At 40.5% G+C, this 14,279-nt stretch overlaps 1 protein-coding gene and 1 long non-coding RNA gene across 7 annotated transcripts in view; one reads left to right on the top strand and one right to left on the bottom strand.

The window, feature by feature from the left end:
• Positions 1–1,161: 1,161 nt before the first annotated feature.
• Positions 1,162–4,778, bottom strand: LOC125631877 (uncharacterized). Its single transcript, XR_007355089.2, has 3 exons — positions 4,570–4,778; positions 4,357–4,452; positions 1,162–1,283 (listed from the first exon to the last, which is right to left on the bottom strand). It is a non-coding gene; the product is annotated as an uncharacterized LOC125631877 (long non-coding RNA).
• Positions 1,178–14,279, top strand: part of VSTM2A (V-set and transmembrane domain containing 2A) — a 33,850-nt gene continuing 20,748 nt past the window's right edge. For 4 of the 6 annotated variants that reach the window (XM_048839273.2, XM_048839276.2, XM_048839277.2 and 1 more), the window contains exons 1-4: positions 1,246–1,688; positions 3,740–3,906; positions 5,013–5,063; positions 12,081–12,417. In XM_048839273.2, the coding sequence (XP_048695230.1) occupies positions 1,610–1,688; positions 3,740–3,906; positions 5,013–5,063; positions 12,081–12,417 (634 nt within the window). In that variant the 5' untranslated portion in view covers positions 1,246–1,609. Of the gene's footprint in view, positions 1,689–3,475; positions 3,614–3,739; positions 3,907–5,012; positions 5,064–12,080; positions 12,418–14,279 lie in introns of those variants that run through there. The other 2 variants (XM_048839272.2, XM_048839275.2) reach the window with 2 other exon arrangements.

Below are 14,279 nucleotides of genomic sequence, written 5' to 3'. Positions count from 1 at the left end.
CTGTCGAATGTCTAAGGTAGATATAATCACTTGATCTGTGAGAGACTGGTGCAGTGAGTAAAGCAAAAGTTGCTCCTTAACCATTGTGGAACTGCTACATTTCCATTGTTTTAAATGACCGACCTGCCCAACGTTTCACTCAATGGGAAAACAGTTTGTCCATATGGATAGAATGCAACTGTATGGCTACATTTCTTTCCTAACTGGCTGTAAATGATTTTTGTTAAAAACCTTATATGTATGAATGATATAAACGATCTGGCAGTCTGACTGCTTGTCATATATCCACTCCGTGTCCTGATTGTTTTCGTAGTCTTTGATATACATGCAAAGGTATTTAGTGTTTCCTAAATGCAATGAATACTTTCTGGATGGCCCTTTCCTATAGGCAGCCAGATATTTTGGTCAGAGGGGTCTTTTTAAGACTCTTCGAACACCTATTATAGTCAAGTGTTGCCTCTTGACTGCAATATGGTATCATAGTCCTATGAATCCCAGTCGATACAAGGAATGTGCAATGAATACAGTCTGGAAGGAAACATTCTTTATGTAGATAAAAATTTCTCTGTACTATAGATACATAAATTTAACTATGGCACATCAATAGACTATCAAAGTGTCAAAGTCTGATGATTTTTTTTTCTGGGCAAATCACACATACGCATGCATAAGTGTGTATAGGTATTTCCCCATACATATCCTAACATCTTATATAAATACTTGTATCCTATGATAAACTGATTATTTTTAAATCCTGTTAATCTATTTTGGAAAAAAAAAGCTGATCAACATTTTGAAATAAAAAGATTAGGTGATCATAGTTATTTGGGGCAGTGAACAAGAAGTTCAACAGCATACTCATAATATTTAACTGTTTTCCCGTAAGCTACATTAGAGAGAGAGAGACCCACTAAAAAACAAACCACTGCATTGCCCTCTTGGTCTTTGACCGATGCCAGACTGGAGATTGTATCAGTACAATAAAGGCTCCTGGGTTCCACAATCATACGCAAAAATCGGCTTTCATCCAGCATGTTACCCAGCCCAAGTAACAGCAGGTAGAAAGGTATAGAGAACCCAGAAGGCGTGAAGGGTTAAAGGCATCATCGCAGCCATTAGAGGGAAAAGTTGAAGCAATGCAAGCACGGTAGGCTCCTCTCCCTTCTTCCCCTCCCCTTTTCCAAACTCCCCACTTCCTAAGCCGGATCAGCGTTTAGGGAGGGCAGTCATCATCACGCAATCCTGAGCAGCTGGAGCTGACGTTGGACGGAGCTGCCAGGTAGCTGAAAAAAAAAAAAAAAAAAAAGGCAGAGAAGGCAGCTGATACCCACTTTTCAACGATTCTTTTTTTTTTTTTTTTTTTAGTCTGGGTCTGGACTTCAAGCATCACAGCGCCCGAGCCAGCTGATCTGAACCCTCAGTGTATTGCAATACCTTCTCTTCCCAAAGAAAAGATTCCACTGAGTAGCAGAATGCTCGCAGTGTCGCAGCCAGGGCTACAGCTGAGAGCCTTTTTGTAAATTTGTGTGTGTGCGCGCGTGTGTGATTCCTTTCTTTGAGGGCACCTTTGCTTTTTGTTACCCTGATGTGACTTTTGCTTCGCTTTGGAATGATGGGGATCTTTCTGGCTTATGTTGGATGCGTTTTCTTTTCCGTTTTGTATATTCAACAAGGACTTTCTACCCAAGGTAAGATCGCGCTTTGTCAAATGTGTGTGCGTGTGTGTACTCCCTAAAATCCGAAGCAGGGCTTCCAAAAAGATGCAGAGGGAAATATAGATTTCAAGCCTTAGAAATTACAAACAAGCAGCAAAAGAGGGGAGAAGTTTACCCCTCGTGAGAATTAAACCGACTGCTTATACTACATTGCAAGGAGGAAAAATGAGAAACAGACGAAAATGCTGTGTGTATATTTGTAATGAATGCATACATACGCGTGCTTGGGCTGTGTGTCTATATATGCTTACGGCGAATAGCCACCCAGACATACATAACTATTACATGTACACATAATATAAGATGGCTAAATCGTGTGCATCCATTAAATATTGAAATCTATATAGGATCTGGCTCCCTTTCCACTCTTTTCCGTGTTCCTCAGTCTCAGCCCTTTGTTTCCCTTTAGTGACTATGTATAGACCTCAAAAAAGATCGACTTCTTTGAAGACCCCACTGAAAAGGGCGTCTCGCATTCCAAGCAGCCCCAGCTCTGCAGAATCCAGTTGCTTGGGACTTTGAGGGCTGCAGTGATCATTTCAGCACCTAGGACAGAGCGTCTCAGGCTGCCCGCTGAACGCTGCATCATTTCTGCACACGCAACTCCCGTCTTGATATGTTTTTGTTTAGCACTGACCAGGGAGGAGAACTTCTTTCCATCCCTGTGCATGCAGAATGAAGAGTCCCTTTGCCCGTTAACTAGCTGAATAGCTAGCACTGACTAAAAATAATGTCGGGGGGCGGGGGGGGGGGAGGCACTGCAAAATAAAAGAAATAGCAGCTTTATTATGCCTCTATTTCATAGTACAAGTGTTTAGAAAGCAAAAGGTGGTTCAGTATATTCCCAAATCACCCCACAAATAAACTTCAAATAACGAGCTTGGACGCATTAGGGATAAGGGGGATCACTGCAAATATTTCCTTCTAAGCTTTGTCAGCCTATAACAACACACAGCTGGGACTGGATAACTGACTGTTGAATTCTTTGAGCAATGGGTCTGTGCCTGTCCAGTGTTTCTTAGATTTGAACCAGAAGGTTTATTTATATATTTTTCTTTCTCTGGCCAGGGTGGCGTCTACAAGATTTAGCATGAAGTTTGCTCAATTTTTAAATGACCTACACACGAGCCCAAGGAAAATATAGGGAGGCTCGATGGTGACTTTTAAGAAACATTGGTGTCTTGCACTGTGTGCATTTGTAGGAATTTTGCTCAACCGTAGAATGGTGTTGTAAGATGGGAGTAGTCATATTTAAAGAGGTGGGATGTTTGTTCGCTTTGGAAAGTGAGTCTGCTAGGATGAAGAATGATAAGAATCACTGTTTATTCGTTTCATTGTGCGAGCATGAATTATCATAAAAGAATACGTGACTCAGTTAATGTGTTTGAAACGTGCATTTTGATGAGTGATCATAACCCACCTCTTAGCACATTACACATTCTGAATATCTATTTCAGTTAACCCCATAGTGTTTAATCATTCACAAGGTATACACTCACCTAGCAAATGCAATACATGAGGGGTGCTGATTTTCCAAATTGCCTTTCACTGAAATCCCTCAATGTGTTTGGTGAAGTACTGCATCCCACCCAGGGATTTTGCATCTAATAATATGTAACTTTCTTAACCCAGGGGAGCTATCAGAGGGGGTACTTAGCTTTCCCATTAGCCGGACTTGAGTACAAGAGCGGGAGTTGTGCGGATTGGGGAAAATATATAAATGTGTGAGACAAAGCGGGGATGGAAGGAGAATGGGGGGGGGGGGTGAGAGAGAAGGAGAAAAGAGATGGGGAAAGGGAGTGAGAAACGATGTGGAACAGAGAAATGGGAACGATACATAGAAAGGGAGACTAAATGAGGCAATGAGCAAATGGACAAGGAAACCGGGATGGGAAAAGGTAGCGAGAAAGAGAACATGAAAAAAAAAAAAAAAACCACAGACGAAAATGGGGGGTGGGGAGAGTGGGAAGATGAGAGAAGAAGCAGCAGGAGATCCCAATAAGCTGTTTGCGTTTGTTTTGCAGCAAAATTCACCGAGTTCCCCCGAAATGTCACAGCCACTGAAGGGCAGAACGTGGAGATGTCGTGCGCTTTCCAGAGCGGCTCAGCCTCCGTGTACCTCGAGATCCAGTGGTGGTTTCTGCGAGCAGCCGAGGAGCAGGAGGCTGGAGGCGAGGTGACGGGCACTCAGGTACAGATGCGCCTCCACTGGGCTTCCCCCTCCCCCTCCAAGCGGGCAATCCACCCAAGCACGCCAAAAGTGGCGGGGGGGGGGGGGGAGGGAAGTGGATTTCGCCTAAGGCTTAATGTGCTACTCATGAACTAACCCAGCAGGCTGCAGGGAGAAATGCCCACCCCAGGGGATGGGATCTTAGCTCCCCTAGCTCAGCTTCACATTTTAGGAAAGCGACATGGATTTCTCAAGCCTGATTCTCTCTTCAAACAACGCATATGTTAATAGAGTTGCTGCTTGCAGGACTGTATTTCCCCAAGGTCAAGATACTACAACAATCCCTTATTAGCCATTGGGGCACTCGCATTTGTAAGTCTAATTCAGCGGGGGGGGGGGATGCTGTTATTGGGGATGCACACCTTCAAAACAAACAAACAAACAAACAAACAAACAAACAAACAAACAAACCATAATTGTAGCCTTCCAAGTCCAGCGTCGAGGACTGTTTTCTGGGGAGAACCTCGGTTTTTCCCCCCCTTGCGTTGTTTCTGGTTGATAGTTACACTGAAAAAGATTAAACATCCTTCTAATAGGAATCAGTTTAGGATTTCAGGACAACCACACAAGCATCCACTGGGCTCAGTCTTTACTTTTGTAAAGAAAGGGGAGAGGGAGCTCTACCTTTGCCTTGAACATTTTCACTGAGATTGGACTGGAAAACAATTCATTGTCTCTAACATTTTAATCCTCCTATGCCGTCCACACGAGTTTTATATTAAGGATCCGTCCTGAAGCCTGATCGTAATAGGATGGAGAGTGACAGTTTAGTCTTACGAGAAGACGCTACGTATCTGTCCTCGTTTTCAATAGTGTTTTTTTCAGTGTGCCACAATCCCATAATGCTGGCTGCCGCAATAGCACTTGCATAGAATTGAAGCTAAATTCAGTCTGTTCAACTCTCCCAATGTGGTTCTGCCTGTAGGTGGCACACTTGGCATGCAAGTGTTCTCGGGGAAAAGCTGGCTGATACAATCTGCTTCGCTTTAGTGATTATTTTGCACAAGGGCCAGTAGCCCAGCACTGCACGGCAACAGCTCCTTACAACTGTCATCCTTTCCCAATAGGTGGAGCTCTTACCAGAGAGAGACTTGGACAATGACGGAACAAAGATAAGCGTAAGTATTTGAGGGGGGAAAAAATAGAGAGAGAGCATTCCTACATAGTTCATTACTTTACATTTGCCATTAATTTAACATGCACCCAAAAGCCTGTGGGGAACCAACTAATCACAGTCATGGAGCTTACTTTAGTTTCTCTGTTCCTCCCCTCTCACCTCCCCAGGCTGGTTTACAGGATGAGAGAGACTCAGAAAGAGAGGCTTTCCTAGTCCTGTACACATTATCACAGAAAACAATACAGCCCCAATGGGTTCATTAAACTGCATTGGTACAGATTTCCTCAACAAAAGCAAAATAACGGTCCAGGGCATGCTTGCCCCAAATATTCCTCATCCTGCAAGGAAAGCTGGATCAGTTTCCTCCTGAGCACTGCTCCCCTTTTCACCTCACCCCAGACCTACTTTCCAAGACCCTGCAGAGGGCTCTCCATGGGGCTGGGATCTGCCAGGGGGGAACGGAGCATGCTGAAGGTGGGCAGTGGTTTAGGCACACTTTGGGTAGTGGTGAAGGCTGGAGGTCCCTGTACCAGTGCCATGCAAATCACCCCCCTCCTCCCAGAAATCCTGGGACTGTACAAGCTCTGCTTTGGAGTCTCCTCTTGGTGGCAAGATCGCTCCCCCTCTCCTCCTTTTATGATGGTGCTGGGGGAGCCCTGTTACCACAGTTCCATTGGAGTCATGGTGACAGGACAAGATGGAGGGGATGCAGGGCTGACAGAAGTACATGGATTTCCTTTGGCTGGCCCTGGCCATCTGGGGATCCATTAAATTGATGGGTGCACCCTCTGGCTTATTCAACAGGAGAAAAGCCCACTATGCCCTCTTCCACTCTGCAAATGGAGCAACTCCACAAGGTTATTCTCACCTGGCACAGAATCCCACCCCCAATTAACCCCTCCTGTGGGATTGACCCCTGGAGAGCTTGATGCAGTCCCAGAATTCTAAATGAGGAATAAATGCTGAAAGTTTGCCCAGAAATGGCATATCCCTTCAGCTGAATAGGTAGCTATTTAAATGGGTGATTTCAGAAATTAGTTAAAGCTGGCAGAGAACAGACATTGATGCTGCTGAGAGGGCAACTGACCTGAGAAGAGTCAGGATGCAGTTCTTCCTGTGGCAATACCTCTATTGATTTTATTGGGTGTGCTCTCTCTGTGCCAAGCCTGCAGGATTGGACTCTATCTCCCATTTGGAGATTAAAGTTTTTACACAATTTTGTGCCCTCCCCTCCCTGCTACCGGACCTGATAGCAGGGAGGGGAGGGCACAGGAGCTTTTCCCCTCTTTTGCTGTCCCTGCACTCAGAGGAGCTGAGGGACTTCTCCCTTCCAATGCCCCAGAGATTTAAGGAGATGGGACCATTGTTCATTCTTAACAAATACTGCAGTGTACACATCTCACATGATCTCCAAAGGGATTTTGCCTCTCAGACAGAATCCATCTTGAATTCTCACGGGGCAGTGCAGCCCGACACAGGCACAATCTGGCCCTAAATCAGCAACAACCACATTAATCAGCAATATAAGATAATCATGTATGTTAAAGCCTTCACTCCCTTCTTCTCTGGTGCCTACATGTAATTAGCCAACTAATTAATGGGAGGTTGAAGGACAGTTGGCTATAGTTAAAGTGACATTTTAATGTATATACATTATATCAAACACTGTACGTATTTTGACCACAGCCCCCTCATTCACATTTCCTATGTTGCTTGTCACTTTACCCTGTAAACCCTTCATGGAATGGACCATATGTTCCGGAGAGGATTGATGGACCCCTGATTTGGGCCTTTGTGCACTATTGCAATAGAAATACAACCATTACCAATAAACTCATTAATTACTCAGAACATACTCATTCAAAACTCCCACCAAAGTCCATAGAAATGTTGACTGAATAAGAACTACAGGATCTGGCTCATCTTTGTTACAGTTCAGGCCTTTCACATTATACTTGTCTCTTATTATGTGTGTCGATAATTAAAGCCTGGCCATTCTATTATACAGCCCAATATATTCATAGGCTTGTGTAATAGATATTTTATATTTGTAATAAAAATGTTGTCTACATTACTTTGGCATTCTAAATCTACTGACTATAAAAGAAGACTACTTTTTCTTGGATGCCTGAATAGAATTCTTATTAGCTTTAATGGAATGTATCCATACCAAATGGAGAATAAACGGTGAACTGTATTTGATAAATCCTTATCAAGAGACAGTAACATGTAGGGGCTGGGTTTTTAACAATGCTGAATCTCACCATTTCTGGTGATCAATGTCCTAACAGATAAAGCACAATGTGGGACATGAGCTGTTGTCTGCTACAGACTACTAATTTACATTATGCAACAGGACAACCATCTCCTTATGCACCTATCAATAATACGTAGGAAAAAAAGTTGATCATGGGGGACTTCAATTTGAGTGACTGGCAGCATGAGAACTCCAGCATAAGCCATCACTGGAATTTCTAAACATTATAGATGACAATGTCCTAAATCAGCCAATATAGGGAAATTATATATTAGACCTTTACCTAACAGATAAAGAGGAACTGATCACAGAACTAAAATATTTATTTATTTATTTGATGGTCTGAACGTAATTCTTCTTGCACATTTTAAATGTGATCAAGTCATGATGACTTGTACTTAAGCTACCATTAACTTATATATATATATATATATATATATAGTGCTTTAATATAGCCAGTTTCACAAAACTGAAAACAATTATGAAACAAATCATCTGGGAGAAAGAATTTAATCAGAAAAATGTGATGATAATTGGGAATAATTTAAGAACACCTAACTAGATGCGTCAAAAGCCACAATCCCACAACTGAAGAAGAATGTGGTGGTTAAAAACAACAAACAACAACAACAAAACCCCTACCTCTTTTAATGGGAAATGAAGACAACTATAACAAATAAAAGAAACAAAATATAACAAATGGAAGAAAGGAGAAGTTGATAGTCAAGAATATAAATCAGAAGTTAGGAATTGAAGAAAATTGGTAAGGGGGAAGCCAAGGGACATTAGGTGAAATCTATGGCCTGCAGAGTTAAAAACAATAAGGAGTTTTTTCGATGTATTAGGAATAAAAAGAATCCTGACAATAGTACTGTTCCATTACTGGACGGAAATGCTAGAATTACCAATAATGATGAAATTGTTCAATAAATATTTCTCTTCTGTATTTGGGGAAAAACAGATGATTCAGTCTCATCATATGGTGATGACAATACTTTTTCCATTCCACTAGTATCTCTGGAGGATATTTAATAGAAGCTACTAAGTTAGACATTTTAAAATCAGCAGATCCAGATAACTTGCATCCAATAATTTTAAAAGGGCTGACTGAGGAGCTCACTGGTCTGCTAATGTTGATTTTCAATAAGTCTTGGAGAACCAGGGAAGTTCCAGAAGACTAGAAGAAAGCTGATGTTGGGCCAATTTTTAGAAAGGGTAAATAGGATGAAATGGGTAATTATAGGCCTGTCATCCTGACATCGATCACTGGAAAGCTAATGGAGTGGCTGTTAAGGGTCTTGATTAATGAAGAACTAAAGGAGGGTGAAGTAATTAATACAAATTGACATGAATTTATGGAAAATAGAACCTGTCTACCTGGATATCTTTTTTTTTTTTATGTTTGTGTGAGATTACAAGTTTTGTTGACAAAGGTAATAGTGTTGATATAAAATACATAAATGTTTGTAAGGTGTTCGACTTGGTACCACGAAACATTTGATAAAAAAAACCTAGAATATAAAATGAACACAGCACACATTAAATGTATTTAAAAACTACCTAACTGATAGTTTTCAAAAAGGAACTGTAATGAGTGGGTCTGTTTCCAGTGCGGTCCCACAGAGATTGCTTCTTGACTCTATGCTATATAATGTCTTTATCAATGACCTAGAAGAAAACATAACATCATCACTGATAAAGTTTGCAGATGACACAAAAACTATGGGAATGATAAATAATGAAGAGAACAGGTCTCTTTTTCAGAATGATCTAGATCATGGGTTAAACTGGGCACAAGCAAACAATATGCATTGTAATATGGCTAAATGTAAACATATACAACTGGGAACACAGAATGCAGGCCATACATACAGGATGGGGAACTCTATCCTGGGAAGCAGTGACTCTGAAAAAGATGTGGGGTTGTGGTGGATAATCAGTAGAACACGAGCTGCCAGTGTGACACAGTGACCAAAAGAGCTAATGTGATCCTGGGATGTATACACAGGGGAATCTTGAGTAGGAATTCAGAGGTTATTTTAGCTCTGTATTTGGCACTGCTGAAACTGGTGCTGGAATCCTTTCTCCAGTTCTGGTGCCCATAATTCAAAAAGTATGTTGATAAATTGGAGACGGTTCAGAGAAAAGTAACAAGAATGATTAAGGCATTAGAAAACATGCCTTATAGTGATAGACTCAAGGAGCTCAATCTGTCTAGTTTAACAAAGAGAGTATTAAAGGGTGACTTGATTACAGTCTATACAGGTATGCTGGAACAATTTTTATAGTGGGGGTGCTGAGAGCCATTGAACCAAACTGTAAACTCTGTATATAAGAGAAACCACTTCAAGCCAGGCATCCCCAGCATCCCTAGTTCCAGTACCTTTGAGTCTGTAAGTACATGTATGGGGAACACATATTTAATAATGGGCTCTTCAATCTAGCAGTGAAAGGTATAACGCAATCCAATAGTCAGAAGTTGAAGGTAGACACATTCAAACTGGAATAAGGTGTACATTTTTAATGGTGAAAGTAATTAACCATTAGAACATATTACCAAGAGTCATGGTAGATTCTCCATCACCGGTAATTTTAAAATTAAGATTGGATGTTTTACTAAAAGATCTGCTATAGGAATTATTTTGGAGAAGTTCTATGGCTTGTGTTATACATGAGGTCAGACTATGTGATCGCAGTGGCCCCTTCTGGGCTTAGAATCTATGAATATATAATTTGGAAGAGGAACACTATATAATTAAGCATGCTCTCTTTGCATTTTAAAATTTAGAAATGGCTAAAGAGAAAACAAATTCTGCACTCAGTTACTTCTCTGCAACACCATTGACTTTGTTGATGTTGCACGGGGATTCATAAAGGCAGAATTTGGCCCACAGAGACGGTTTACATGCTGACTGCCCTTTCCATTTCTCTTTTATTGTTTTTTTGATAACTGGATCAGTATAGGTATTATATTATTACTGATTAAGTTTAACTATCCAGCACTTTCTGTAGATTTAATGTTGATTACATTATTACAATGATTACAATGATTACATTTAATGCTTGAAACATTTAATTTATGCCGTGAGTAGAGTTTGCCATATAAAATAATTCATATGCAGAGCTGGGAACAATAACATTGTATGCTTAAAAGTCTATCACATTTCTTGCTGCTGACATGTATCCATAAGTTACACAGCAGACTGGATAAGGGCTTTGCCAAAATGGGAACTATGATATGTCAAGCTGTCAGGAACATTATGTTGCATAATCATAAATAACACATACCTGATTGCAGTGTAATACTTTTCCTTTTCCAAGATCTGTCACATCTTCATTATCCGAATGTTTCTCTACTGCATATTGCCTTTAATCTTCTGTATTTACATGAAATGAAGCTACATTTGCACCTGAATTTATATAACGGATATAGGCAGCAGAATTAAGGGCACTCCCTAAAACTCATAGCTTTCAATGATGATGAACCCTCAAACTGGCTTCCTGTTAGGGTAATCCATAAATGAAAAAGTGTTCTGGAATCACAGATATAAAGTAATATACACTTAAATATAAATGACTATATGGAAAGAAGCGTACAGGGGGAAAAATCTGCTAGTTTTGCTAGTGTTTCTTGGTAACTTTCACTTATGAGTAAATTACAATGTCTTGTTATGTCTTCAAAAATAAATAATTTGTGCTTTTAAATTAATTACACAAGGTGAAAAATGCATTATGCTGCCTTAGGATAGCAAAGGTTACATTGCGTGCCTTGGTATTAGCTGATGCCTCACAACATAACATAGAGTATGAGCAATTTTCTATTGTCAAATCACTGTCACAATATTTTAATAAGCACATGCTTCTATAAATAAAAGGGGGGAAAACTGGCTACATGTCACCAGATGCCTCATCATTACTGTTAACAAATGAATTCACAAAGCCTTGCACAAACCTGAAGGAGACACATTTAATGTCAAGTGGTACTTTTTAAAACAAGGAAGACTACAAGATAGCCTAATAAAGTGTTAAAGAAATGTAAACATTGGCAAACATCTTAAATAAGGCTGTTAATGCAGTGGTTCAAAATCTCAATGATTCAACAAAGTTATCTAATTGGAAAGGTTTAACCAAAGAAATACACTATCAGCAGCTTCATGCAAGAAAGCTCATTAAGAATGCTCATGATCTGAAAGAATTAATTAAAGAGCATGGGAGACTGGGTTGTTTGTCTGAGGCCAATTAACATTTCAGAGCATACCATCAAAGCAGATTTGGAATTAAGTCACCAGTTGTCCATATGCCTACAGAAAGCAAAATTCATCTTTGGTGTAACTTCACTGAAATAAGAAAAATTACACCACATTGGTTTGGCTCATGGTCTTTTAGGGTATGTTATATGGCAGTTAGACACTTCCAGCTGGCCTCTGCCAGTTGATTCAGGGTCTCAGGGCTTGGGTTTCAGGGCTGTTTAATTGAAGTGTAGACTTCCAGGCTCAGGCTGCAACCTGAGCCCTGGGACCCTTCCACCTTGCAGGTCCTAGAGCCTGGGCTCCAGCCTGAGCCCAGAAGTTTATGCTGCAATTAAACAGGCCTGCAGTATGAGTCCTGTAAGCCCAAATCAGCTGTCACAGGTCAGCCCCAGGTGTCTAACTGCAGACATCCTCTTAGGATAGCTGCATTCTGTATGTCAGTGTATTCTTCATAGAGAAAGAATATGAGAATGGTAATGTCTGATATTTTTTGTTCCTGGAAAATTTGCAGACAGTGAAAGTACAAGGGAATGACATCTCCCACAAGCTGCAGATTTCAAAAGTGAGGAAAAAGGATGAAGGCTTGTATGAGTGCAGGGTGACAGATGCCAACTATGGAGACCTTCAGGAATACAAGGCTCAGGCATTTCTCAAAGTCAATGCTAACAGCCACTCTCGGCGAATGCAGGCCTTTGAAGCATCCCCAATGTGGCTGCAAGATATGAAACCTCGCAAGAACATCTCAGCAGCTGTTCCCAGTAGCGTCCATAACTCTTCCAATCAGCGTCTGCGCTCTACCACCAGCCCCGAAGCAGCAGCTAAAATCCCAAAACAGAGTCCACAATCAGGTATGATAAGCATTTTGAGCATTTCAATGTCTTGCTAACCAGCGTGCAACATGAGGTTAACCCAGACGGGATCACTGTGATAGGGAAAGGTTGGTGCCCAATATATACATATATATGCTAAGAATAAGTAATTAAAACTAAATATTATGGGAAACATTTTCAAAAATGTGTAAGAGGCTTAGGAGCCTTAATCTCATTGGAAGTCAATGGGACTTAGGCGTCTAAACCCAGATCCTCAAACATATTTAACACCTAACTTCCAATCTGTGGGAGTTAGGTGCCTACGGATGTTTGAGGATTTGGGCCCTAGTGCCTATCTTATTTCTGAAAATGGGACTTAGACTCTTAAGTCACATAAATGCTGTTGAAAATGTTGCACTGTGTATGCTTTAGGAATGGTTGCACAGAGAATATGCATTTGCCATTTGTCAGTCGTCAGACTGAAGACACTAAAATGGTAATGCCTCATTTTCTGTCACACAGAAATAAACCTCTGTTTTATATGGAAGCTATGAATAACCTACACTGGAGTGAGTGTTTGCCATCTAATATACAATGGTGAATGCTACAATTACACATACAGTGTGACTCTCCACTGTTACATGATAGTGATGGTGAGAGTGAGGAAATGAAGAAATAGAACACACAAATGATCAATACAAGCTCTTTGGAAATGCAAAACAACCAAAAAAAAGTTTTGAAAAGTCAGCTGTGCAAGTTAAAGCTTCTGATATTATCTCACATGACCTTTTCTTAAACTAGCTAGGGAAATATAGCCTACACAAACCTACAACACATTGATGTACTACTGGTTGGAAAAAACATTCTTAGAGAATAGTTATCAATGGTTCACAGTCAAGCTGGAAGGATATATTGAGTGGGGTCCCACAGGGATCTGTTCTGGGTCTGGTTCTATTCAATATCTCCATAAACAATTTTGATAATAGCATAGAGAGTACACTTATAAAGTTTGCAGATAATGCCAAGACGGGAGGGGTTGCAAGTGCTTTGGATGACAGGACTAGAATTAAAAATGACCTTGCCAAACTAGAGAAATTGTCTGAAATTAATAGGATGAAACTCAATAAAGACAAATGCAATGCACAACACTTAGGAAGGAATAATTAATTGCCCAGACACAAAATGGGAAATGACTGCCTAGGAAGGAGTACTGCAGAAAAGGATCTGTGGGGTATAGTGAATCACAAACTAAATATGAGTCAAAAATTTTTTAAAAAAAGGTGAACATAATTCTGGGATATATTAGTGGCAGTGTTGTAAGCAAGACACCAGAAGTAATTTTCCCTCTATATTCAGCACTGATAAAGCCTCAGATGAAGTACTGTGTCTAATTCTGGGCATCACACTTTGGGAAAGATGTGGAAACACTGGAGAAAGTCCAGAGAAGAGTAAGAAAACAATTAAAAGTCTAGAAAACATGACTTATGAAGAAAGATGAAAAATAGGATTTGTTTAGTCTGGAAAAGAGAAGACCGAGAAGGGACATAACAGTTTTAAGTATGTAACAGTTTGTTATAAATAGGAGGGTGATAAATTGTTCTTTTTTAACCACTGAGTACAGGACAAGAAGTAATGGGCTTAAATTGCAGCAAAGGGGATTTAGATTAGACATTAGGAAACATTTCCTAAGTGTAGGAGTAGTTAACACTGGAACAAATTACCTAGGCAGTTTGTGGAATCTCTATCACTGGAGGTTTCTAAGAACATGTTAGACAAACACCTGTTAGGGATGGTTCTTAGTAATACTTACTCCTGCCTCTTTGCAAGGTACCGGACTAGATGAACTATTGAGGTCCCTTTCAGTCCTACATTCCTATGATTCTCTGGGTTACTTCCAATTT

Source organism: Caretta caretta, chromosome 2, assembly GCF_965140235.1.
Source record: "Caretta caretta isolate rCarCar2 chromosome 2, rCarCar1.hap1, whole genome shotgun sequence".
In the NCBI taxonomy this organism is placed as follows: domain Eukaryota; kingdom Metazoa; phylum Chordata; order Testudines; family Cheloniidae; genus Caretta; species Caretta caretta.
Note: the sequence above shows the minus strand (reverse complement) of the source record. Positions and strands in the feature narration are given on the sequence as shown.